This window comes from Euleptes europaea, chromosome 1, assembly GCF_029931775.1.
Source record: "Euleptes europaea isolate rEulEur1 chromosome 1, rEulEur1.hap1, whole genome shotgun sequence".
In the NCBI taxonomy this organism is placed as follows: Eukaryota; Metazoa; Chordata; class Lepidosauria; order Squamata; family Sphaerodactylidae; genus Euleptes; species Euleptes europaea.
The window spans coordinates 166,841,929-166,869,493 of NC_079312.1; the positions used below are offsets into that span (position 1 = coordinate 166,841,929).

General features: G+C 49.7%; 1 protein-coding gene across 1 annotated transcript in view; it reads right to left on the bottom strand.

The window, feature by feature from the left end:
* LOC130477384 (nuclear receptor subfamily 1 group D member 2-like) overlaps positions 1-27,324 on the bottom strand; it is a 40,177-nt gene extending 12,853 nt beyond the window's left edge. Inside the window, exon 1 of the mRNA XM_056849323.1 lies at positions 26,867-27,324. Coding sequence (XP_056705301.1) covers positions 26,867-27,324 — 458 coding nt within the window. The remainder of the gene's footprint in view (positions 1-26,866) is intronic.
* Between the last annotated feature and the right edge of the window lie 241 nt (positions 27,325-27,565).

Sequence of the window (27,565 nt, forward strand, 5' to 3'; positions counted from 1 at the left end):
TCCGCAGTCTTGTTCTCGCCATCTTTTGGTGACAGAATGAGTTTAATTCGCCGCAAGGACCAATCATCATCACTCAGAAAGAAGAGGAAAAAAACCCTAGCTTCAAACACATGTGCCAAAAATAAACTGCCTTATTTTTTTTTCTTTCGTAGACATTGTGATGCTTATGAGGCCAAGGATGGCTCATTTGAACTGCAGACACTTATGACCACGTTTGGATCTTAGAAAGGATTCGTATCCAGGGAGAACTCATTTCAAAGCCCTTTGCTGAGCAAGCCATCGGCCAGAAGGGGACACCTGGGAATGATTATTTTGCCTGCTCTAGAGGAGGGGTTCCCAACAGTTTTGATACGGTGACCCAAAAGTCCAAATCTGCTTGGTATGGTGACCCACTTTAAAAAGCACGCATAAATCCATCAAACAGCAAAAGACAAGGATCTACTTTCACAGGCTTTGCGACCCAGTTTGGGTTGGAACCCCACAGGTAGGGGAAACGCCGGCCTAGATCAGGGCTTCTTAAACCTTTTCCACTCACGACCCCTTTTCGCCCGAGGAATTTTTACGCGACCCGGGTATACAGGTATATAAAATAGGTCAACAAATCAAATATTTACTGATAATAAATCATAAAGAAATGTATTTTAAAACAATTCTTTGGTATACATATAATGTTACTGTTGCCAAATCTTTTGAGACCCCCACATTCAGTTTCGCGGCCCCATATGGGGTCGGGACCCACAGTTTAAGAAGCTTCGGTCTAGATCACCAGGGATCTCAAACTTATACAACATGGGCCTCCCCAGGTACAGAAAATAAATGCCCAGTCCGCTCAAGCATGGGACAGAAGAGTCAACTAGCACCACTAGCAGGGTTGGACAGTCCCCCGAAGATGCTGAAGGACAACTCTGCCTTTGTGTATTTGTGTGTGTGTGTGTGTGTGTGTGTACATCTCACAGAATCAGAGGAGGGCACGCACACCAAGGTCTAGCCTCCTTTAACCTCAATTTCCCTACTCCTGACCTCAGTTGCTCCCCCACCTTGCGGCTTAAAATTACAATTCCCCCCACAGTCCACTGGACTGTGTGCTGCTGAACCTTTTGCAGGGACGTTTTTCCCCAGCCCACAGAACGATGCATCCCACACATACTGGATATTTTTTCCCCACAGGGAGTATGTATATGAAACTCTAAAACAAAAGACAAACCTGCACTGGTTACAAAGTACATTTCATTTCTCCCCTATATTAACAGCATTCGTACGTGACCCCCCCAAAAAAGATTGAGAGAATCTCAAATGGGCCTTTTAGCATCTGGCACAAAGATGTCCTTAGTGACCAACAGGCGAGTTTCAGCCTTTCTTTGTCAAATTTGGCCTGCAAGGATGCAGATTCATCCCAGCTAGCCTGTTCTTGTCACATCTCAGAAGCTAAGCAGGGTTGACCCTGGTTAGTACTTGGATGGGAGACCAACCAAGAAGTCCAGGATTGCGACGCAGAGGTGTGTGTGTGTTAAGTGCCGTCAAGTCGCGTCCGACTCATGGCAACCTATGAACCAATGTCCTCCAAAACGTCCTATCTTTAACAGCCTTGCTCAGGTCTTGCCAATTGAGGGCAGAGGTTTCCTTTATTGAGCCAATCCATCTCTTGCTGGGTCTTCCTCTTTTTTTCTGCTGCCTCCAACTTTTCCTAGCATGATTGTCTTTTCCAGTGACTCTTGTCTGCTCAAATGTGACCAAAGTACGACAACCTCAGTTTAGTCATTTTAGCTTCTAGGGTCAGTTCAGGCTCGATTTGATCTAGAACCCACTGATTTGTTTTTGGCAGTCCACGGTATCCGTAACACTCTCCTCCAACACCACCATAGCAGAGGTAGGCAATGGTAAAGCAACTCTGCTCATCTCTAGCCTTGAAACCCCTAGGAGGGGCCATAAAACCCTAGGGTGTCTCTTGTGGGGAGGAGGAGGTGATTGTAAGCCGGTTTGAGTCTCCCTTAATTGGTAGAGAAAGCCGGGATATAAAAACCAACTCTTCTTCTTCTTCCTGAGGAAGTCTGTTAGAGCAGTTGCTCAGTGGAACAGGCTTCCTCTGGAGGTGGTGAGCTCTCCTTCCTTGAAGTTTTTTGAGAAGAGATTAGGTGGCCATCTGTCAGCAATGCTGATTCTATAACCTTAATAGGGTTGCCAACTTCCAGGTACCAGCTGGAGATCTCCTGCTATTACATCTGATCTCCAGCCGATAGAGATCAGTTCACCTGGAGAAAATGGCCGCTTTGGCAATTGGACTCTATGGCATTGAAGGCCCTCCCCTCCCCAAACCCCACCCTCCTCCGGCTCTGCCCCAAAAACCTCCCGCCGGTTGTGAAGAAAGACCTGGCAAGCCTTAGGCAGATCATGAGAGGGAGGGCATCTTGGCCATCTTCTGGGCATGCAGTGGGGGTCACTGGGGGATGTGGGAGGGGGAGGTAGTTGTGAATTTCCTGCACTGTGCAGGGGGTGGACTAGATGACCCCGGGGATCCCTTCCAACTCTATGATTCACAAGTGACTAGACAGGACTTCATCCACACAGAGGATATACACAAAAGAAGAGATTGTGTTTTTTTTTAAAAAAAAAATAAAAGCTAACCAGCCACCAATAACTGCCCGGTCCTTCTTTTGGCCTCTTTAAATGGATAGGCATTCTTTCCCTCAAAGAGATTTGTGTGTGTGTGTGTGTGTGTGTTAAGTGCCGTCAAGTCGCTTCGGACTCATGGCGACCCTATGAATGAAAGTCCTCCAACATGTCCCATCTTTAGTAGAAAAGAGCAAGAGTCCACTAGCACCTTAAAGACTAACAAAAATATTTTCTGGCAGGGTATGAGCTTTCGTGAGCCACAGCTCACTTCTTCAGAATCTGAAGAAGTGAGCTGTGGCTCACGAAAGCTCATACCCTATGAGCTCATACAAAAATATTTTCTGGCAGGGTATGAGCTTTCGTGAGCCACAGCTCACTGAGCTGTGGCTCACGAAAGCTCATACCCTGCCAGAAAATATTTCTGTTAGTCTTTAAGGTGCTACTGGACTCTTGCCCTTTTCTACTACTGCAGACAGACTAACACGGCTACCCGCTGTGAATTATGTCCTTATCTTTGACAGCCTTGCTCCGATCTTGCAAACTGAATTTGCAAGAATTTGCAAAGAGACTGACCCCCCTGCCCAAAACCCCTTACACCAACTCTGCCTGCTCTCAGTGGGGAAAGGAGGAAGGGATTGCCCAGGGCCGGAGAACGCCCCACCGTTCGCAGCGAAATCTGTGCCAAGCAACGCAAGCGCTTGTTATTTTTAGTGCCTGCCAATGGCTGGGAGGAGGAGGAGGAGGAGGAGAGGCCGAGGGCGGGGAGGCGGGCGGGCAGAGCTCCGGTTCCCAGCTCGGCTTCGCCTCCCCTGCGGAGCCGGAGCCTCCAATCGGGTCAGCGGCTCACGTGTCAGCCTCTGGCGGCGGCGGAGAACAAGCAACGTGCTGGAGCCCCGCCAAGCGGTGGTGGGCAGAGACACCTGACTCGCCGCTCACATGGCCCGCGCGGCACACACATGGCATCCAGCGGCGGCGGCTCTGGCACGCGAACCGCTGGGGCGGTGCGCCGCGCGCCCACAGGGTGGCGCTGTTCGCTGCCCGGGCGGCCTGGGAGAGCCCTCTCGCCCGCCCGCGGTGCCTCTGACCATGTGCAGAAAAAAGCCGTACCTATTAAGGCTGTTGCAGTAAAACAGGGGTTGGGGGGGAGAGAGGGAGACCCAAGATCGTTATCAAGAAAACAGTTTATTTGCAGCGGCTGACTCAGAGGCCCCAATGGGCAGAAATCTCTGAGTCCCCATTATACTGGGGAAGAGAGATTGATCCAGATTCAAGTTATGACGGTGCATCAACAAGATCTGCATATCTGGGGAAGAGAGATTGATCCAGATTCAAGTTATGACGGTGCATCAACAAGATCTGCATATCTGGGGAAGAGAGATTGATCCAGATTCAAGTTATGACGGTGCATCAACAAGTTCTGCATATCTGGGGAAGAGAGAATTATCCAGATTCAAGTTATGACGGTGCATCAACAAGTTCTGCATATTTGGGGAAGAGAGATTTATCCAGATTCAAGTTATGACGGTACATCAACAAGTTCTGCATATCTGATTGTATTACAGACAGAAAGGCGACTCAGGACAGTTGCAGTTTCATCCATTTCTCCTATCATTGTTTCTCGTTCACTCTGACCCTCCATTGACGCTTAGCCCAGTTAGCCAGTGTACAGAGCAGGCTTGTAGCTAGGCAGAAATTCCTTCCCTGGCAGCCTGGAAGCCAATTATTACCGGGAGATCTCTGGGGTACTGTCACAAGGCTTTTTTGGAGGATGTTGGGGCTAGCCTTTGGAAGAAGAAGAGCTGGGCCGTTTATGCCTGGGAGGTTTCGCCTTGGGTTTGCTGCTGTGTGGATGCACATTTTCCCCATCTGAATTCTCAAAACTCTGCATGGGGGGGCTTATTTTTGAGTTTTGAGGATTTTTGGGGTGGGGAAAATGTGCATCTAGAGAGCTGCAAACCCAAGGCAAAAATCTCCCATGCATAAATGGCCTTGGTTTTTATATGCCGTCTTTCTCTGCCACATAAGGCAGAGTCACACCGGCTTACAATCGCCTTCCTTTCCCCTCCCCACAACAGGCACCCAGTGAGGTAGGTGGGGCTGAGAGAGTGTGACTAGGCCAAGGTCACCCAGCTGGTTTCCTGTGTAGGAGCAGGGAAACAGATCCAGTTCACCAGATTAGCCTCCGCCGCTCAAGTAGAGACGTGGGGAATCAAACCTGGTTCTCCAGATCAGACTCCACCACTCCAAGCCACCGCTCTTAACCACTACACCACACTGGCTCTCTGACAGGTTCGAATCCCCCGCTTGTGCCAATGAAGCTCGCTGGGTGACTTTGGGCCAGTCCTATCTCTCAGCCTAGCCTACCTCACAGGATTGTTGGGAGGATAAAATGGAGGGCTGGAGAACTGTGTAAGCCGCTCTGGGTCCTCACTGAGGAGGAAGGCAGGGTACAAGTGAAGTGAGCAAATAAATCATTTTTAAAATCGTCTTTTAGACCTTGCCTTTCTCTCTCTAGCATCGTTCTGCTTCTCTTCCATGATACCCTCACAACAACCCTGTGAGGTAGGTGAGGCTTAGAGCGTGTGAACTAGCCCCAGGTCACCCAGTTAGCTTCCATGGCAGAGTAGGGATTCAAACCTGGGTCTCTCAGATTGTAGTCCGACACTCTACACCACATTTGTATGGATGTAAAAATAATAAGAACAACAATTAATAATAACAATAATAAAGGAGGTGGGGGAAAGGAAAAAGTCCTCTCTAGCAATGATCCTAAGGTCTTTCGTCAGTGTCCTGTGAAAGATGCTTTCCTGATGAATCACAGAATCATAGAGTTGGAAGGGACCACCAGGGTCATCTAGTCCAACCCCCTGCACAATGCAGAAATTTCACAACTACCTCGCCCCCACACCCCCAGCGACCCCTACTCCATGCCCAGAAGGTGGCCAAGATGCCCTCCCTCTCACGAGCTGCCTAAGGCCATAGTTCTGGAGAACCTGAAAACTTAAAAGGTTTTGTGTTATTTGAGTTGGTTCTAACAAAAGGTATTCATGATATGGCTTTCGGTTTGGGATTTTGCTTGGGACCAATGTGGCTACTTCCAACTTCCTCCATGGGGGGTAGTAACAACTGCCCTCCCCGACACAGCTCTGCCCCATAACTGGGGTTAGAGCTGAAGAGGGCCCACAAGGCAGTGGAATATGTCTTTCAGAAGCCTCGATCTGCGTGAATATACTGCGGGGGGGGGGGGAGGAAATTACTGCAGTTCCACTGGTGTGAAAAAGTCACACCCTCTAGCTATTCCATCTTGCCGAACAAGTAGGAGGAAGTTGGTGGTGGTTACTCAACAGAGGCACTCCCCGCATGGTCAAAAGTGGTGACATTAAATGTGGAACCAGTGTAGGGCAGTGTCGGATTACGACTGGGAGGCCCCGGGTTCAAATGCCCACCTGGCCACCAAGCACACAAGGTGACCTGGGGCCGGCCTTTCACTCACCTACCTTGCAGTACTGTTGTAAGGATAAATTGGAGGGAGAATACACACACACACTGTTGTGCTTGCCCTGGCAGGATAAAAATGGGATAAACACAAATTACATGTTGAAGGACTCTGGGCCATTCCACACAGGAGTGGCAGGACCCCCCGCCCCGAAGAAGGGGGAGGGTTTTACATGCCGACTTTCTCTATCACTTAAGGAAGAATCAAACTGGCTTACAATCACCTTCCCTTCCCCTCCCTAATATCTGCCACCCTGTGAGATAGGTGGGGCTGAGAGAGCTGTGACTAGCCCAAGGTCACCCAGCTGGCTTCGCGTGTATGAGTGGGGAAGCCAATCCGGTTCACCACATTAGCCTCCGCCACTCAAGTGGAGGAGTGGGGAATCAAACCCGGTTCTCCAGGTCAGAGTCCACCGCTCCAAACCACCATTCTTAACCACTATACCATGCTGGCTCTCAAGGTGGGACACTGAATATATACTTAAACCCATCTCTTTGCTCAGTATCTATCCACACATCAACCAGCAGGGGAAAAAAGATTTTAAAAGCTTATTTATTCCTCCTGTGCAGTCCCCAGTATCCATGCATTTATAGAACATGCATGATGGGGAATTGAGTGTTATGCGTGCGTTGTTAGAATCTTAGGGCACTTTCACACATGCCAAATAATGCACTTTCAATCCACTTTCAGTACACTTTAACGATCGTTTGCAAGTGGATTTTGCCAGTAAAATCCAGCTTCAAAGTGCATTGAAAGTGGACTGAAAGTGCATTATTTGGCATGTGTGAAAGTAAGTGTAGTTTCTACAACACATTCGCACTCCATATTCACATTCTCCTAGAGCTGGAAAGAGAATTCCAGAAGTCCATGATCCATTTACCGCTTCTAGACTGTAGAGCTAGTAGAGCAGGGGTGTCGAACTCAATTACTATGAGGGCCAGATATGGCATAAATGCCGCTTGGTCAGACCGGGCCTGCCTAGCCAGCCCAGATCGAGCAAGGGTGGCTGCCTCAGCTGGCCAGATAAGAGCTCTCAAGGGGCCAGATCCAGGCTGCGGGCCTTGTTTGACACCCTTGCAGTAGGGTGTTGTAGTTACAGTGTCAGACCAGGATCCAGGAGACCCAGGTTCAAATCCCCTCCTCTGCCATGGAAGTTTAGTGGGTGACCTTGGGCCAGTCACATACTCTCGGGATAATCAACTTCACAGGGTTGTTGTGGGGATAAAGTGGAAGAGGAAGAAAAGATGTAAGCGGCTTAGGGGCTCCTGTTGGGGCAAAAGGCAGAGGACAAAGGAAGAAACTAAATTCTGAGGCCAGTTGTCCCTTTGGCAGCTTGTGGGCATTTCTAATCCTGATGTTTTTTAGAATCATAGAATCACAGAGTTGGAAGGGACCACAAGGGTCATCTAGTCCAACCCCCTGCACAACACAGGAAATTCCAAGCTACCTCACCCCCACACCCCCAGTGACCCCTACTCCATGCCCAGAAGATGGCCAAGATGCCCTCCCTCTCATCATCAGCCTAAGGTCACAGAATCAGCATTGCTGACAGATGGCCATCTAGCCTCTTCTTAAAAACCTCCAGGGAAGGAGAGCTCACCACCTCCCGAGGAAGCCTGTTCCACTAAGGAACCGCTCTGTTAGAAAAGACTGTTGTATACCTGTCACTATACATTGTACATTTGAGCACAAATTTGATATCTGCTACCTCTGCCTGAATTCCAGTGGCTGCTGCAGAGCAAATCTGTACTCAGTGCATCTTCCAAGCCAACCTATTTAGCCGTCAGGCCTTTGGCTTTCTTGCTTTGCTAAATGCTGTAAGAACGTTGCTGGCAGATGCCAAATAGACTACAATGAAGGAACACACCTGGCGAAAATTGGGAGCTCTTTATTGTTCAGCGTGAGTAAGGGTAGGAATAAAAGGGGCGCGGAGGGTCCTACCCTTGAGAGGGCTCCAGAATCACTTAAGACCACTGCGGAGGAAGCAAAATGATTCACACAAGGCCCATACTGCTGTTTCGGTGGCAGAGAAATGGGAACTCACTCCCTGGGGCCCCGGTGGTGGAAAACACTATCAAGTCACAGCTGACTTATGGCGACTCCATAGGGTTTGCAAGACAAGAGACAAACAGAGGTGGTTTTGCCATTGCCTGCCTCTGCGTACCAGCCTTGGACTTCCTTGGCCGTTTCCCATCCAAGGTCTAACCAAGGGCCGACCCTGCTTAGCGCCAAGATCTGACGAGATCAGGATAGCCTGGCCCATCCAGATCAAGAAGAAGAGGAGGTGGTTTTTATATGCCGACTTTCTCTACCACTTAAGGGAGACTCAAGCCGGCTTGCAATCCCCTTCTCTTCCCCTCCCAACAACAGACACCCTGTGAGGTAGGTGGGGCTGGGAGAGCTGTGACTTGCCCAAAATCACCCAGCTGGCTTCGTGTGTAGGAGTGGGGAAACAAATCCAGTTCACCAGATTAGCCTCCGCCGCTCATGTGGAGGAGCGGGGAATCAAACCCGGTTCTCCAGATCAGAATCCACCGCTCCAAAGCACCGCTCTTAACCACTGCACCACGCTGGCTCTCCTACACCATGCCCTGGGGCCTTAACCATGTTCATCTGAAGTTCATCCGAAGATGCCCCCCGCACACCCAGCACTGTGCAAGATTTAAAAATCACACCTTTGATTTTAAAGCAGGGGTTTGCAGCTGACCCGGCACACAATCTACAGCAGCAGATCCCCCCCCCGAGCGCTGCATGCCCCCCCCCATGGCATTATTAGCGACTGCGTGGTTCGCTGCCTTATCCATCGGCTCAGTTACGGCTTCCATGCCGCTGACGCTGCAGTTGGTTCCTCTGCGGCAGTGGTGTGTGTGTGTGAGAGAGAGACACACACACACAAAAGCAATCACAGCCACACAGGCAATCCTGGAACCTCTCTCGCAAACAGAAGAATGGGTTTCAGCCGTGTGCCACTTGACATGTCGTAGCAGGAAAAGGAATCGCTGCAGTTTGCATTCCCCCGGCGCTACAGAAATCAATCCCAGGCACCCTCCCGCCCCATTGTGAAGACAGCTGCCACAGTTGTTGCTACCTGGTGACCTCAATTCACCCGATAAAGGCCAATTCAGCAACTCCCGCACTTGTTTATCGGGCGTTGCGTTATCTCTGAAGCTCTTGGCAACCGGGGGCAGCCCCGGTATATTTCAGAATCTAGGCCAGGGATCTGTTGTGTTCTTACTTCCCCCCCCCCTTTCTTTTTAAAGCAGCGAAACCTGATTTTCCTCTTCCCGCTGCAGATGCCAGCCGGCAGTGACCCTATTTTGGGCTTCCTTATCAGACTCCCTTTGAAGCCGACAGTCGCATAAATTCTCTCCAGCTGGCTAGATCTAACTAAAGTTTGCAGTTAAAGAGGAAAGGGGGGGGGGAAACGACTCACGTTTCTCTTGCTCGGGAGACCCGTCAGCCGGTCTCTAATAGGGAAATTCTCCGTTGCACATTTAAGAGCTAAAAGAAGGTGATAGTTTTGAGGTTCAGACGTGGGCCTAGATTCCCACAAGATGCATATAAACATCATGAATCGATTTAGTCCTGCTAGTTGAAGTTTTTTGGGGGAGGTATGCAGGCAGGGGCATCAATGCTATGCAACGAGTCAGCTTTACAGAGTAACAAAGCATTACTAAAACAGATCTGGCGGACTGGAGGGTTGGACTTCACTCCGGGTATCAGCCATGAGCTTTGGCCCGAATTGCTATTTCTGAGCCTCAGTTACTGTCATCTGTGAACTGGGGCTTATCTGGTTTGCCCTCAGGGTTGTTCCAAGGGCAAGAGCATTACAAATATTAAAGAACAAGGCATGTTGACAATCACAGAATCATAGAGTTGGAAGGGACCACCAGAGTCATCTAGTCCAACCCCCGAAGCACCAGATAGATTAACCTTTTGACTGCTAAAAGTCAGAGGTTCTCAGCTTTCACTGCATCTTATTAAGAAGCCACTTTTACATTTTTGGGTTAGGGCAGAGGGGAATTAACCTCTGTGTGATTTAATCTCGCCAAAGGTTTAAAGGCATCTATACTAATCCTCTAGTCACAGGGGTGCACTATCCTCCCCCCAAATGTAAATCCACTTTTCCCCCCCACTGTGTTCCATGTTTCTTAATAAACAGAGAATGATCCTAACACCTCATAGTCGTTCCCAACTATGTTCGCCGTAGCGGCGTTTCTCAAACTAGGGTACTCCAAGGTTTCCGCAAGTTCTTTGTCCAGGCCTTGTGACAACCACCCAAGCTAAGGCGAAAATGGAGCCATCTCCATTTTCTAGGAATGGGGGATGAGATTGGCTTCCCCCTCTTTTGAAGGACAAGTGTTCACAGTGCTGGCTTTCCTTGTGGTCACCTAATTTCGAGATGACCTCACAGCACTGGCCAGAAAACGCAAGGGCCATTTATGCTTGGCAATTATCAGCGGCGTTCCAGGCTGAAGTGCCCCCCATATTGTTTTTGAGTTTTTCACGCTGAACCGTCATTCTGGAAGTGACTGCGAAGCTTTGCATTTCTTAAGAGCCCCTTTTGTGTTTGCTCCGCCCCCACACCGAAGAATCCCCTCAAGGAACCATGCAAAGTTACAGCCGCGTGTTAGCTATGCAAACGGCGGTTGGCTAACGGAAGGAGCAAAGGAGCAGGTGAGTGCGTGCGGGGGTGAGATTTCTCCTTTTGCGTCGGGACTGTGAATAAGCATTTTAAAGGTCACATTTTTAAAAAGCGCTTTGAGCGAGCATCAACATCGACCCTGCATAACTGGCCAAGGACTGGTGGCCGGGAACCAACGGCCCTAGGAGTGTGTGGTGGTGTGGGACGAGGGGAAGGGGTCCGGGAAATGTTCTTATTCCGACACTACCAAGGATAGACCTCTCGGCGCCGAACAAAACACTGCAAATCCTGCCTCGCTATTATTTCCCGAGGATGAGATTTCTGTAAACCAATACAAGCAGTCCCGTGTTACGCTGGTAAGTGGTGCTTGCCAAAAAAACAAACACCCTTGACCTCTCCCGAGGAGACATTCGTAATCGGATAGAAACCACTTCACAGGCCGCTTGTGCAGAGTCACGACAGCCCCGTTACGAACCCAATGGAAGAAAGATGGAGCCCTCGGACCAACTGCAGTGGCGGATCTGCTCGGAAACTAACGAAGATTTAAACTTAAATCCCGGAGGGGGCCCTGAAGCATTTTTTTTAACGAGTGGATTTTTCAACAAAATCGATGGAGTTTTTAAAAATGTTCTCAAAATAAGGCTATTCTAGTGGTAGAATCGTGAGCCAATGGGTTGGAGTCCTTAACATTGGCCGTCGAATATGCTCTAATGCCCATTTCATATGGCCTCAAAATGTCCCTGTAATTGGTCAGATTTAAAAAAAAAAAAATTGGGGGGGGGGACTATAGATTTTATAAAGGACAGCATAGAATGCATTTGTTATAGATGTAATAGTGCCCTTTGTGTGATTTTGTATTTTTTATTTTTTTGTATTGTATTATGATTTTATTTTTGTTTTGTTTGTTTTATTATAAAAAAACAATAAAAATTAAAAAAAAAAGATTTCAAAATTTTCTCGGGGACTTACAGCTCCCGAACCCCCAGCTGTATGGGCTCACTGAACTCGCCAGAATCTATTCAGAGCCTACATTTTGGCAGCTGGATCCTCGAATCCTTCATTGGAGCATGACTTAGTAGTTCTACAGCTCAGCCCTCAGGCTAGAGCCAATCGGAGCCATTAAAAGACATCTGAATTCTCAATTCGGGCTGCACTCATCGCGCTTGTGCATTTTTAACATCAAAAATCAGATTTTCACCTCTTTATCCTAACGAGCCCCCTCGGATGACCTTCTACCTCTCTGTTAGAGAATGAACCAATACATTTGCCCAAGAATAACCCCATTGAATAAGATAACAGTGGCTACCCAGACCTGGTTGCTGGTGGGAAGGGGCTCACTGTATGGCCTATTTTCAAGGACTCCACCCCACCACCCTGTTCTCCGCCATTTGGGCGTCGAAATCCTTGCAAGGGCCAACAAAGGCCCTTTGGACTTTGCTGGATGTTGCCCTATTGTTGCTGGTTGCGAAGTGGCCCCTATAACAGTCCAAGCTTCAGGGTCCCAAAATTGTAGTTCCGCCGAGGCTCAACTGGGACCGGTACAGAGGGGCTTCTCGGATAGGGTTGCAAACTCTGGGTCGGGAGATTCCTGAAGATTTGGGGGTGGCGTCCGGGGAGGGGGAAGGAGTTCAGGAGGGATGTGAAGTCAGAGTCCGCTCTCCAAAGCTGCCGTTTTCTCCAGGGCAACAGATCTCCGCCATCTGAGGATCAATTGTAATTCCAGAACACTAGGTCGCATTTGGAGGCTGGCAACCTCCAAGAGCCAGCGTGGTATAGTGGTTAAGAGCGGTGGACTCTGATCTGGAGAACCGGGTTTGATTCCCCACTCCTCCACATGAGCAGCAGAGGCTTCTCTGGTGCACTGGATTTGTTTCCCCACTCCTCCACATGAAGCCAGCTGGGTGATCTTGGGCTAGTCACAGTTCTCTTTGAGCTCTCTCAGCCCCACCTATCTCACAAGGTTTCCGTTGAGCGGAGGGGAAGGGGATTGTAAGCCGGCTTGAGTCTCCCTTAAGTGGTGGAGAAAGTCGGCATATAAAAACCAACTCTTCTTCTTCTTCTTCTTCCTAGTTTCTCCTCAGCAGAGATACCCCTCGGGATCAGCCCCGGCACGTTAATTTGCACAAGCCAGTGCAGAAGATTAAACCTCGGGATGGAAAACAGTGCCCCGGAAAGTCCAGTTTGCCATCTTTTGGATCAAAACTAAAGCAGCCCAGACAGCAGTCGGTACCAAAACGACAGACAAACCCTAAACGGCGCCATTTCTCTGCCCACCCCCCCACCGTACAACCGGCCACAGCTGGACCCCAGGTGCCATCTTGCAGAAAAAGGAGAGGTGCATGCTTAACAAGGAAAAGATGCCGCAGGTTCCCTGCAAAAACAAACAGCGATGTGCAAATAAATAAGGTTGCTCAGAAACTGAACATGAGCCTAGCTCAGGTCTTAGCTGAAGCCTGCCAGCAGACACTAGCTACTCGTGCGGGCTTTAATCTGCCCGCACGTTCCTTCATCAGTGGACCAGGAGCGGGAGGTGCAGGCGAGGGAAGAGCGGCTCTGTTTTTTGGCTTTAAGTAGGTTAAACAAATCAGAGTGCATCTGTGGGCTTGCTGGAAGCGCAGGCAGCCGCAGCAGCAGCGCTCCCAGAATAGGCAAAAAGAGCAAGATCCCACACGCCGTCTCCAAGCTATTTGTTTGCTTCCTTGGCGCTGAAGGAAAAGACAGGGTGAAAAGAGGGCCAAAGCACTTGCAAGTGAAGCGCTCATCTGGGTTTCCATTAAAAAAGATAAAAAGCTCCACAGAGTACATCAACATTACAAATAGAAGGGGTTACCCTAAAATGTAGTCTATAAAGTCTGTAACAGGGGTGTCAAACATAAGGCCCGGGGTCCGGATCCGGCCCCTCAAAAGCTCTTATCCGGCCCGCAAGCCAGCTAGGGCAGCCACCCTCCCCACTCTCGATGTGGGCTGGCGAAGCATGTCCTGGCTCGACTATGGCATTTATGTCAAATCCGGCCCTCGTAACAATTGAGTTCGACACCCCTGGTCTGTAAGATTTGGGGGATTTCAGAAGCGGGTTTTCCACATGGTACAGTTGTGCAGAGGGGGGAAATCCTGTTGTAGAGATATTTGGTGTTTTTTTTAAGGTTGAAGGTGTAGGGGCGGGTAATTTAACCTGGTTTAAATTTGCACGGTGAACCTGTCGCCCAAGACATTGGGTGGGACCTTTCACCCGCAGCTCCTCACAGGCTGTCTGACGGACTCAGTTTGGGGTGGACCGTCCAGACAAGCGGTTCACCACATGCCTTCTCAAACAGGGTTGACTTTTTCTGCTTCCGTTCACCTGGTTTCCGGACGCGCCTTTCAAAAATGGGTCACGCCAACCCGTCCTCCGTTTCGTCCGCTCCGAGGGTACGATCTGGAACCTGGGAGATCATGGTTACGGTGCCAAACTAAACATTACAAATTCTCGACAGGGGAGCACGTTGCTGAGGGGGAAGCTGCACCGTTACATCCAAATGTTTGCGAGAAATCCTTTCTTCTGGGTGGCCAAGCTTTGGGAGGGGAAGAAGGTGAAAGTCTGTAATACAGAGGAGGACACACCTGCTTGACGCTTTCCCCGTTTTTTCCACTAAAACACTCCCCAAGCTGCACCCTTTCTGGGATTTCAGGGGCAAATTTATGTGTCTGGAAGGAACCCCTTGGGGAGATAAAAGCAGATGATGGGGGGATATGCAGCAGAAAATCAGCGGGTGGGCTAAGGATTCAAGACCCCTCCTTCCTTACGTCTCCATTTCAAATTATCTCCTTCCCAGACCATATGGCCGAGAAGAAATAGCTGCTAACGTCATCATGATGGTGGTAGAAAGCGCCGTCAAGTCACAGACTACTTATGGTGACCCCGTAGGATTTTCAAGGCAAGAGACCTTCGGAGGTGGCTTGCCATCGCCTGCCTCCGCGTGGGCTGAGAGAGTTCGGCGAGAACTGTGACCGGCCCAAGGTCGCCCAGCAGGCTTCGTGTGGAGGAGCGGGGAATCGAACCCGGTTCTCCAGATTAGAGTCCGCCACTCTTAACCACTACACCGCTCTGGCTCCCTACGGTAATCGTAGGCCCATATTTTTTGGCCAGGTAGTTTGGCCTCAGCCATGGCCTTGCCGCTTGAATGAGCAGCCTTGAGCAAGTCGCTCATCCGCAAACTCTGGGGTGCATTCCCCAGACCTCAAGGTACTTCTGAATCAGGACTTAAAAATGGTTAACCTTCTACACCAGTGGTTCCCAAAGTGGGCAGTACCACCCCCTGGGGGGCAGTGGGATTACCTAGGGGGGAACTAACAGGCAAGGGGGCAGCAGGGGGGGCGATAGAGGTGGGTCCCTTCAACTGTGTCATTCACTAATTTACAATACATCAAAGCTATGGCACCATGCTAGCAAATTGGGTAGAAACTATCAGAATTTTTTCCCCAGACTTTGAAGAGCTGGTACCACTGGATCAAGTTCATCAATTTTGTTGAATAAATTTCAACTAAAAAGTTTTAATTTGATTTTGAATAGATGTGCAATTAATTGTTACGGTTTTGAAATTTTATTGTTATCTTCTTTAGTGTGTCATAAAAAGGTAAAGGTCCCCTGTGCAAGCACCGGGTCATTCCTGACCCATGGGGTAATATCACATCTCAACGTTTACTAGGCAGACTTTGATTATGGGGTGGTTTGCCAGTGCCTTCCCTAGTCATCTTCCCTTTACCCCCAGTAAGCTGGGTACTTAGTGCATCATGCAAACCCCTATTTTGAATAATGCTTTTTATAGGATAGGGTAGGGGGCACTGGGGTTTAGTTTGTGGAACCAGGGGGGGGGGGTGGCCCGAAAGTTTGGGAACCCAACTTTGGGTTTGGGAGTTCAGTCCAGCACTACTAAAAAGATCGACCTGGTTCCCTCGTATTCTTTTCCTCTCCCCCACTAGCGAAGCTATTTTTTTCTGATGCCATAACGCTGACGGGGTAACAAGTAAGGTAAAAGGGTTTCCCTGGCTGCTGTACGATCAAAGCAGCTCAACAAAACAGCAGGCCCACACCCTGCCAAAATGTGCTTTTGCTCTTAGGCCAGCAAATTCTGCCTGCTGCATTACATTTTGAGTTCGATCTCAGCCTCTCTGGCACCTGCGAAAGAGCCTCCGACGCCTGCAGACAGCGAAGTAGGTCAAAGTCACCGCCGCAGGAGAAAGGGTAGAAATAGGTAGCACAGCGCTGGGGTTGGGAACAGAAAGTTTTCTTGGTGTTTTTTCCCCCCTTTCCTTTGGCTGCAGCGACTCAGAACTCAACCACTGTGTAACTTCAACGGGTGAAAAACCAAACCCAGCCTCAAACCAGAACTTAGAAACTAAAACCAGCTTGCAAAAAACAAAACTTGCTCCCCCATAGCAAGTGAGTCCAGGCGACAAGGGAAAGAAGGTTTTGTAACCTGTAAGAATTGGTTTATTTAATGATTCATCGTATTCATAGCTTAGCCTAGCCCGTTTTTTTCCCCCTCTTCCTTTCGGCGTGCCACAAATGATGTATGTATCAGCAGGTAGGCGAGTAAATTTTATTAGCTTATTTGCAAGGCTGAACTAGAGAATATTTTTAGCCCATACTTAACCTAGTTTAAAAATTATTTCCTCCCCCCTCCACTGCAAGGGAACTTTAGTTCTGCAACAGGAGCGGAATCTTTATATATTCATCGGCTCGCTCAAATGACAATCCCCAGCTTTCTCCGGGGCCAGCCCTGCAGGCTAAACTGGAATAAAACTAGAGTAAGTTTTTTGTGTAGATATGCCCACGGAGTGTGCAAGCACCCAGACCAAGACACCAATAGGATCATCTGCTTTGCCCCCCGCCCGAGCAGAAAAACAGGCGCATGTGTTGCAAACTTCATCCTACCCATCTCTAAGGCTTCTGTGCCTTGGTTAAGCTCCGGAACTATTGGGGAGTCAATTCACCCTTCATGTGGGGATAGCACATAGGTTAACTGCTGGCATTACCCAGTGAATACCACAATTTTGGATATGGAGGTGCATATCTTGCCCCCACGCAGTGACAAGAGCCAAGGAGCAGCAACCGACTGCAGCGCCGTGACCCATTTCCACCGCCTGTTTACAACTCCGGCTTCTCCTCCAAACTCTGCACACGGTTGCAGTGGGAAATGGGGCAAGCGAGCGGCAAATGTGCCGGATGTGTAACAGGCTAAACCGATTGGCCAAATCACCAGGTACCTTGATCTCAGGCAAGGACATTAAAGTACTAATCCGCAAATGGTCCGAGCCTTTTGCCTCGATGCTCTTCCTCCAAATTGCACAGGATCCGGCTTGGAAGATTCCTCCTCCAGCACTATATCATAATATGTGGGGCACCGAGACGATGGCAGTGGGACCCAATCCTTACCAATGCGGTTGCACAGAAATTACCATTGGGGCTGCTGTACTGGTTGCACACATCCCTCCCTCAATGTCATAACTGGAACTTGCGAAGGCCAGCTTTGGAGAAGGTAAAATGGGGTGCATCAAATTCATAGGAACCCTGGAGGCAGGGAACAAACGTGCACTAGCCATACAGTAAGGGAACTTAGGAGCACGGTCCAAGCTGAAGTGCCCCGCATATTTTTTTTTCGTTTGTCACGCTTAACAGTCATTCAGGAAGTGAATGCGAAGCCGGCGAATACCTGCTTCGCGTTTAAAGAGCCCCTTTAACACGACTTTTTGTATTTGCTCCGCTCCCACACCGAAGCATTTACTGAAGGAACCATGAAAAATCACAAATGCGGCTTAGCTATGCAAACGGCCATTGCCAATGACTATGCAAATGAAGGAGCGAAGGTGGGGGGAATTTGTCACTATGGCCATTTATGGTTGGTAATTAGCAGTGCGTTCCAGGCTGAAGTGCCCCTCATATTTTTTTGAATTTTTCACGCTGAACTGTCTTTCAGGAAGTGACTGTGAAGCCCATGCATACCTGCTTCGCATTTCTTAAGAGCCCCTTTAACGCAACCTTTGGTGTTTGCTCCGCCCCGCCTCAAATCCCCTCAAGGAAGCATGCAAAATCACAGCCGCATGTTAGCTATGCAAAAGGTGGTTGCTAATGGAAGGAACGAAGGAGCAGGCGAGTGGGGCGTGTGTGGAATTTCTCCTTTTGCATCGGGACCGTGAATAGGCATTTTAATGGTCGCATTTAAAAAAAGAGCTTTGAGCGAGCATCAAAATTGACCCTGCATCAATGGCCATAGAGATTCTTCCTAGATAATGGGGATTTGGCACAGAGATAGCCGAGCAAGAAAACCGATGCACTGTATTTCCCAGCTTTCTCCTTGTACCTAAGAATCTTTTCCTCCCTGTTGTGAATTTACAGCTGGAGTAATTAGGCCAACCAGCTGCAATAGAGGGTAGGGATTTAAAGCTGGCAGCAATTATTAAGGTTGCTTTAAAACCTTCTGCAAAGGTAAAGAAAGCTGCACCTCCCCAAAATTCCCTCTGCTGTCCAACATGCACGAACCCTATTCATGCATATCAACCCTATGCATGAAATCCACGGTCACTTTAACCCCCACAGCACCACTTCCACCTGCCAACTGCCAAGAGAAAAAGAGACTAACGTTTGCAAAAAATAAGGTCTACCCATTGTTCTATTTTGCAAATGTCCTCTAATCCAGCGTTTCCAATCTGTGGGCCCCGACCCAAAAGTTAGGTGCAAAGCCTCTGCAGGTCCCAGGCTTTTGCAGTTTTATTGATTTGTACATGCTCTGGTGTGTTTTGTTTTTTAAGTGGGTCACCGTACCAACTAAATTTGGACTTGTGAGTCACTATACCAAAGGCTGGGAATCGCTGTTCCAATTCAGGTAGAAGTCAAACTCGTCAATCGTGGGCTGCTTCAGGAAGCATTTCTTGCCCCTGTATTGGTGACTGTTTGCAGTGCTTCACCACCTTCCGCTACCTGTCTCAAAGAGAACAAGTTACCGTGGGAATTCTTTTTAGCCGTCAAATCACAGCTGACTTATGGCGAGGGACTGTGGCTCCGAGGCAGAGCATTTGCTTGGCATGCAGAAGGTCCCAGGTTCAATCCTTGGCATCTCCAGTTAAAGGGACTAGGCAAGTAGGTGATGTGAAAGACCTCTGCCTGAAGCCCTGGAGAGCTGCTGCCGGTCTGAGTAGGCAATACTGACTTTGATGGACCAAGGGTCTGCTTCAGTTTAAGGCAGCTTCATGTGTTCATGTGACCCTGTAGGGTTTTCAAGGCAAGAGATGTTCAGAGATGGTTTGCCATTGCCTGCCTCGACACTGGTATTCCTTGGAGGTCTCCCATTCAGATACTACCCAGGGCCGACCTTGCTTAAGATGAATAAATGTGTGTGTGTGGGGGGGGACTGAACACTAGCTAATATTCATTGCAAGACAAGCACAATGGACAGAGATCACTGACAGTTGCCGCCTGGCTGTGTCGGGCACTAGGGTGTGAAAAAACACAGCAGCAGGCCACTGACATGTGAAAAAAAAACAGCCTGACACAGCCTACAAATCAGGTATCCAAACATTAGTAAAAATGCAGAAACCAGACTCTTCATTGTAGTATTCAAGGGGGTTTCTCTGTGCCTTTCAGTGGAGTTCCATGCACAAATGCGTCTGTCCAAAATGAACAGGGAAGCCCTGGCACATGGGTTCTATGCATGCCGCAGAACCCATGATGCGACAGACTGATGGATCAGAGTGATACGTGCCACCCACTGATTGGTGAAACGGGAGGTAACTATGCTTTCTGGGCTTCTGCGCACTTTTTCTAACTTTCCCCCCTCATTAGTATCACAAGAAAGGTGACTCCGAAGACCAGGGAGAAAAAGCAAGAGCGTAGGGTAGGGTTGCCAGCTCCGGGCTGGGAAATAGCTGGCGAGTTTTGGGGCGGAGCTTGAGGAGGGAAGGGTTTGGGGAGGGAAGGGACTTCAATGCCATAGAGTCCAATGGCCAAAGCGGCCATTTGCTCAAGGCGAGCCAATTTCTATCAGCTGGAGATCAGTTGTAATAGCAGGAGATCTCCAACTAGTACCTGGAGGTTGGCAACCTTACCATAGGATAAGGGGGAATGAAGGAAATGGTTCAACAAAACAACAGGCCCCGTGGCCAGGAGTCTACACTAGTGGTTTACGAAGTGGGCAGAACCCCCCCCCCTGGGGGGCTCTGGGATTACCTAAGGGGCAGACAGAGGTGGGCCCCTTCAACCGTGTTGTTCACTAATTTACAATAGATCAAGGTATGGCACCATGCTGGCAAATTGGGTGGAAACTATCAGACTTTTTCCCCCAGACTTTGAAGAGCTGGTACCACCGGATCAAGTTCATCAGTTTGGTTGAATAAATTGCAACTAAAAAGTTTTTAATTTGATTGTGAATAGATGTGCAATCAATTGTTACTGTTTAGAAATGTTATTGTCATTATCTTCTTTAGTGAGCCATGCAAACCCCTATTTTGAATAATGCTCTTTATAGGATAGGGTAGCGGCGCTGGGGCTGCGGAACCAAGGGGGCGGTGGCCCAAAATGTTTGGGAACCACTGGTCTACTCCACGGACCTATTCATACAGGCCAGAACTGCTTCGATTACCAGGCGACTGCACGCCACCTTCCTTCATGGAAAAGCTTAGGACCCGCCTGTTGATGGGAATCAACGAAGTGGATTAAAGGGCTGTTTCACCCAGCCGCTTTGGTCTGCTTGGCTCCTACGATAGATCGCTTAGGAGAAGATCTGCTGGAAGAAAGCAACGTGGTGTGCTCTGAGCTGGCCAGACTCGGTGGCCAGTGTGCCAGATTCTGCCTTAGGAGAATCCCCCCCCCAAACTGGCATCTCTCTTATTCCTCCCAACCTGATCATATGTCAATTTATGTTGTTTTTATAAAGATGCTGAAAGTCTTTGTTGCTCTTCCCCTCTGAAGGGAAGCGGCGACACTACGTTGGCTGGAATTCCCTGCGTGGTTTGGGAAAGGGAAATCAAATCAGCTGCTCTGAGCCTGACCCTCGGGTTGGGAAGGGCGGGGTAAAAATGCAATAAAATAATGCTTGGACGACAACCAAGCCTCTTTTTAAGGGCAGTTTCAGCAGGCTCATACCTATGTATGGCAACATTTCACTACTCAATTGCCTAACTGGATATTATTCAGAGATCAATACCCTGGACAGTAGCCAAAGGTACATCTTCTTGCACAACTCAAATTTCCCATGCATACCTCAGGTGGTTAAGCTCTGTAATAAACTCTAAGTGTGTGCCTAAGTGTGTATGTGTGTGTTTAAAGTGCTGTCAAGTTGCAACGGGCCTACAACGATCCCTCATGGGGTTTAAACACATGAAGCTGCCTTATCCTGAATCAGACCCTTGGTCCATCAAAGTCAGTATTGTCTACTCAGACCGGCAGCGGCTCTCCAGGGTCTCAGGCAGAGGTCTTGCACATCACCTGCTTGCCTGGTCCCTTTAACTGGAGATGCTGGGGATTGAACCTGGGACTTTCTGCAGGGCAAGCAGAGGCTCTACCACTGAGCCACAGCCCCTCCTGTTTGAACAGAGGTGGTTGGCCATTCCCTGCCCCTGCGTAGCGACCCTGAACTTCTTTGGCAGGCTCTCATCCAAGGGCTAACCAGAGCCGACCCTGCCTAGCTTCCAAGATCTGATGGGATCAGGCTAGCCTGGGCTATAAACTGTGAATGCTGAAAGCCACTGTGAGCATCACTCTGAGCATGAGCTGTTGTCCATGAACTAATTCCATCTTGACAAACAAATGAGAGCCAGCGCAGTATAATGGTTAAAGTGTCGGACTAGGATCTGGGAGACCCAGGTTCGAATCCCCGCTCTGCCATGGAAGCTTGCTGGGTGACCTGGGGCCAGTCGTCCACTCTTGGGCTAACCTACCTCACAGGGCTGTTGTGAAGTCAGAATGGAGGAGGGGAGAACGCTGTAAGCCACTTTGGGTCTCCGGCAGGGAGAAAAGCAGGACATGGAGTAAATGAACAAATCTTCCCTAGCTGCCTACCTGCGTGGACTGCTTTCACAAAAATCATCTCCCACTTGTTTTCTGCTGGAACTGCAAGTTCTCTAGCTGCTGTAGAAAAGATCTAGTCTAAGAAGTGCAAGCTATTTGACGTACGCTTAATACTAAAGATGTGGAAGAAGGGATTTAAGAAGAAGAAGAAGAGTTGGTTGTTATATGCCAAGTTTCTCTACCACTTAAGGCAGAATCAAACCAGCTTACAATCACCTTTCCTTTCCCCTCCCCATGACAGACACCCTGTGAGGTAGGTGGGGCTGAGAGAGCTGTGACTTGCCCAAGGTCACCCAGCTGGCTTCGTGTGTAGGAGTGGGGAAACAAATCCAGTTCACCAGATTAGCCTCCGCCGCTCATGTGGAGGAGTGGGGAATCAAACCCGGTTCTCCAGATCAGACTCCACCGCTCCAAACCACTGCTCTTAACCACTACACCATGCTGGAGCACCTTTTCTTTCCCTGGAGCAACAGAGTGGCTCAGTAGGTTGCAACGTGGAAAGACAGAAAGACAGCCACGCCCTAAGCCAGCCAGGGCGGAACAGAATTCAGGCAATAACACCCTGAACTCCTCGAAACCTGGATGAGATGAATCCTGCCGTCTTGAATATTAGCCTTATAAACGGAACCCACCTAAGGCTATTTATTTGGCATGCAGGATGCTCCTGACCCACCCTACGAGAATCCGAAGTAGCCAACCTGGCTACTGCATGCGCACACGCATCCCGGCGGCATCTGAATCAGCAACCGTCTCCTTCCCCGAGTGTGACTAACTAGAAGAAACCAGAGAGGCACGTGCAGCTGTTCCCAGTTGCAACGCGCCGAGGAGAAGAATGCACAGTCAGGTTAGCACCACGAGAGGAGAGGTCGCGCACAGCCGTCTCCGAGATCATCCAAGCGAGAGACCTTACTGGATTGTCTCTCCCATCAGACGGATTAGAGAGATGGATGCTGGCACCACGGGGTCAGCAGAAGGCGGCTGCCAACGTCTCGCGGGCTACCTCGGATGCCTTCGAGCGGGGATGAGCAACAGGTGACCCGCAGGCCGCCAACTGCCCCGCCCCGCCAGTTTTAATGCCCCCCTGCCAGCCGTACCCGCTTTTACCCATACAGAAAAAGAGCCAAGTTGCTTGAAACAAGGGAAGCTTTAACATCCTCTCTCTCTCTTTCTGCTTTGTGTGCAGTGCCCCAGATATGCCCCAATCGGTGCGCCCTAGAATTGCCAAGCCTTTAATGCTACATGGTGCCAACTTTATTATGGAATAAATAAATACGGCTGCTTGGGAGGAGGGCAATTTGCATGGCAAAATATGCTCGCAGAGCCAACCTAGTTCTCCGAGATCTGAAGGGTTCCCATGGATCCAGAAAGGAAGCTGTATTGCTATGCTACAGCAAAGGTGGAAGAGTCCTGTCTCCCGCCGGAGGATACAGCTCCCCGACGGATCCTGCTAAGTGAGAATCCCGAAGTCCCCAAGGGTACCGCTGCGAGGCATCTCCTATGCACACCGCTGTAGGCACTTAATATTAAATGCTCTATAGCAACCATAAACACGAGCAGGGTGTTAATGCAACGCTTCAAGGACGGTGCGGCCCAGTATCAGAATGTGATGTCAACACGTTGCTATGTGTTACCACAGTAACCTCCTTGGGAGGATTTCAAGAGGCCAGTGTGATACCAGAACACAGCACACCTTCCAAGACTGACTGCCCTTCTTGAGAAAGCCGGGCATCTCCTTCTCAAAACAAGAGGCTGACGACATAGCGAAGTGTTCAGCCTCACCTGATGACGCCACATGAGCTTGCGCATCATTTTTGAACTCCCAAACGCCAGCACCTTCTAACACCAGTGTCACATGAAACTGCCTTATACTGAATCATACCCTGGGATCTATCAAAGTCAGTATTGTCTACTCAGACTGGCAGCGGCTCTCCAGGGTCTCAGGATGAGGTCTTTCACATCACCTACCTGCCTAGTCCCTTTAACTGGAGATGCCAGGGACTGAACCTGGGACCTTCTGCATGCCAAGCAGATGCTCTACCACTGAGTTACGGCCCTTCCCTTATGTGTCCCATTACAAAAGCCCCCAAAGCAGCGATAAAGCACCACTCACTCCAAAGCCAAAAACGTTCCTTGAGACTGACACCCTGGCTATTTTTAATATAAAATACAAGTCATATTTCTTTTTGTGGCTTTAATGTGTTCAGGGTACCATCAAGGGTTGGGTTTCTAAAATTCATTTAGATAGTTTATTTGTTTAGTTGTGTTATTTATAGTCCGCCTCTCTCACCAGGACGCAAGGTAAAGTACACACAGTGATCCAATACAATCATCAGGATGGGGCAATCAGTAAACAGAGAAATAGGATTTGGATTGCTGAACCAACCAGAAATCTAAAAACTAGAACTGAAGCAAAGCATAAGTATTAAGATGACACATTAAATGATGCAAAATTACATAGTTGGATCCAACTAAACAGCAAACCATACACAGTAGTGTACACTAAAGTCCCTTTATGCCGAATTGTTTTGCCCAAAAGGGATCCAAAATGGCTTTTAACACCATTCTCCTTCTATCTTATCCCCCCCCAACAGTGTGACGTAGTGGTTAAGAGCAGAGGACTCTAATCTGGAGAGCCGTGATTGATTCCCCACTCCTCCACATGAGCGGCGGACTCTAATCTGGTGAATCGGGTTGGTTTCCCCACCCCTACACGTGAAGCCAGCTGGGTGACCTTGGGCTAGTCACGGTTCTCTCCAAACTCTCTCAGCCGTACCAGCTCACAAGGTGTCTGTTGTGGGAAGGGAAGGTGATTGTAAACCGGTTTGATTCTCCTTTTAAAAGGTAGGGAAAATCAGCACGTAAAAAACCACTCTTCTTCTTCTACCCTGTGAAGTAGGCTAGGCTGAGTGTGTGTGACTGGCCCAATGTCACCCAGCAATTTCCGTGGCAGAGCGGGGATTCTTACCTGAGTCATCCATATCCTAGTCCGACATGCTAACCACTACAGCACACTGGCCATTTCATGGTTGATTATTTCATGAGATCTTCATGAGAGCCCTGCGAGGTAGGTTAGGATGAGAAAGAGTGACTAATACAAGGCCACCCAGTTTCACGGCAGGAAAACATTAGAACCCAGGTCTCACTGGGTGAAGTCTCACACTCTGTCCACGGCTCCATCAGCTCTTGTGGCCTTCAGGGAGTCTTGGGGGGGGGGGGTATACAAAATGCTTCTTCTATACTGCATTCCAAAAGCTGCTTAAAGATGACTGGGGGAGAGGGTGAAGATCATAAAGCTGTCCAGGGCTTGTTAGCCATGTGATTCAAGGGTGGCCAGGGCCAAAGAATACTCAGGTAAATTCTCTTTCACATTCCACACGACTGCTCCAGACAGGAGCAACCCAAAACAAAAAGGATAGGAAAATCTGCATCAACAAGAGCCATTTGCATGCATTACCTGCATTTAGTCACCATTCTTATTACCCTCATTAATAGCAAAAGAAATAATAATAATTTATTCACCAAGATAAGGTAACCCAAAATTGTCACCAAGAAAATGTGCAACTTGCGTAACAAGCAACCCCAAGAATTTTGTAACTTACATAAATTATACAAATGAAACAAATTAGCACCCATCTGATTCTGCATAATTGGTTTTGCTTAACCAGAAGACTGGGCAAAGGTACAGATGCTCCACCTCCCGAGCCCTGGAAATTCAGCTTCTGCTCTGGTTTTTGAGATTACATCACGCCGTCAAACCTACATTCATTGCACTGAGGACTAGAAACTTAGATGAGACTCTCCCGGTGCTGAAATCCTGTAACGTGACGCAGCAGTTCAATAGACGCAACAGATCCAAGGATGAAGAAGGAAAGCAAAAGATTTCCATGCAGGAACCCCCCCAAGTTCTATCTTTGACATCTTAAGGGATCTCAAGCTGGGGGAAACCTCTAGAAAACCAATGGTCATGATTCAGTGCAAGGGACACCCCCGCGTGTCAAAGAAGGCTGTCCTCTGCTTTGGTTCCCCACCCCAGCTTTGCTTAAAAGCAGCTCTCCCCTTTCCAGCAAATCCTGCTTCAGTGCCGAATCGTAAAGGCAACTTTGTCCTCAATAAACCGGTTTGCTCCCACCTTCCTCCCCACGACCAGCATTCCTCCAAACGTTAACCTCATGGGACCTGTTCACCCCACCTCATCTCCCCCACCCCCCCTGGAACCCTCCAGCAAATTAAACGGTCTGCAGTATTTCCCCTCTCCAAGGATTAAAAAGAAAAGGGGGGGGGGAGAAACAAACTGCAGTTTTCCAAACCCATAAATCAGATCTCTGCTGTTTGTTTCCTTGGATGCAGGCATCCAGGTGGGCCCATGCGATCCCAAGCCCTGACATTTGCCAAAACTAGTTGCGTGACCCCCACCCCCATGACAAAAACGAGGAAACGGCATGCAACCCCCAGCCCACCCCTTTGCAAACATCACGCCAGATTTGGGGGGGGGGAGAGATCTGCAACCTCCTTTTAACGATATTAAGATTGTGCCCATCCCCCTGCCGGTGCACAGACCCCCACTAAAAACCACCAGCCCAGCAGCGAGGGAAACCAGGTTTCTCCATTGGTTTCCCCATCGTCGCCAAAGCTTCCTTCCAAACACATTCACGGCCCGAACAGTTCAGCTTCAGGGAAACCCCAGCCATTCCACCATCACGCAAAGGGGGGGGTCTTTCCGCACCCCCCCTCCTTTTCGGCGCCAGCAAACGACTTCAAAGCCCAGGGTTGTGCACGCCTCCCCGGGTCGGGATCCCAAACAGAAACGGGGATCCCAGCGGGAGCACCCAGCGAGGCGGCGGAGAAGACAAACCCCAGCAACGCCAGCGGGCTCCCCAGATTCCTTGCAAACGGTTTTTTTATTTTTTTTGCAAACGGTTTATTTTTTATTTTATTGTTTGCAAACGCGACCCGCCCCAGCGCCTTTTGCACCCAAACCCCCACCCCTCCGCCCGCTTGCAACGGAGGGGCGTGAAGAGTAAGGGCGATCCCTTTAAATTAAATAAAATAAGAGTTTGCAAAACAACAAGCTTACCGGAATTGTGATCCATGTTGCTTCCTGCGGCCCTCCGCCGCGGTCGGCGTCGCCTGGTTGCAAAAAAGCAACCCGGGGGTCGGGGTCCGGGGGGGGGGGCGGCAGCAGGCGGCCGAAACGATCACGACCCCGGCCGGGGACCGCGCAGGGGGAACCCTCTGCGGCTTTCCCTCCTGCTGCTTCTCCCGGGGACGGTGCGCGCGCGCTGGCTGGCTGGCTGGCTTGGCAGCCGCGGTGCAAATGCAGCAGCAGCAGCGCCGGGGCTGGTCGGCTGCGGATCCCACGTGCGGCCGCCCGAGCCCGGCTGAGCGCCTATATGAATGTATATATACGTGAGCGAGGCTGGCTGCTGGCTGCTGGCTGCTGCCTTTTTTTGCTGGCGCGACTCCGGGCTGGGCCGCCCCCGCTTGCAAGGCGGTGGGGAGCGGGGCTGTGGCGTGCCGGGGCGGCTGGCTCATGTGCAGCCTGCATGTGACAGCATCCCAGGCATGCCCCACTGACACACATTTCCAGGCAGCCGGAGAGATGACATCAGCTGCAGGAGCCGCACATGGACCGGGAGGCGGGGCTGGGGGGAGAGGGAGAGGGAGGGGGCCGGAGCCTGGCTGAACGCTGCAGCGCAAGGTGGGGGGGAGAGAGGAGAAAGCCCCCTCCCCACCAAGGGCTGGCACGGTCCCATCTGGGACCGGGGCTACCATT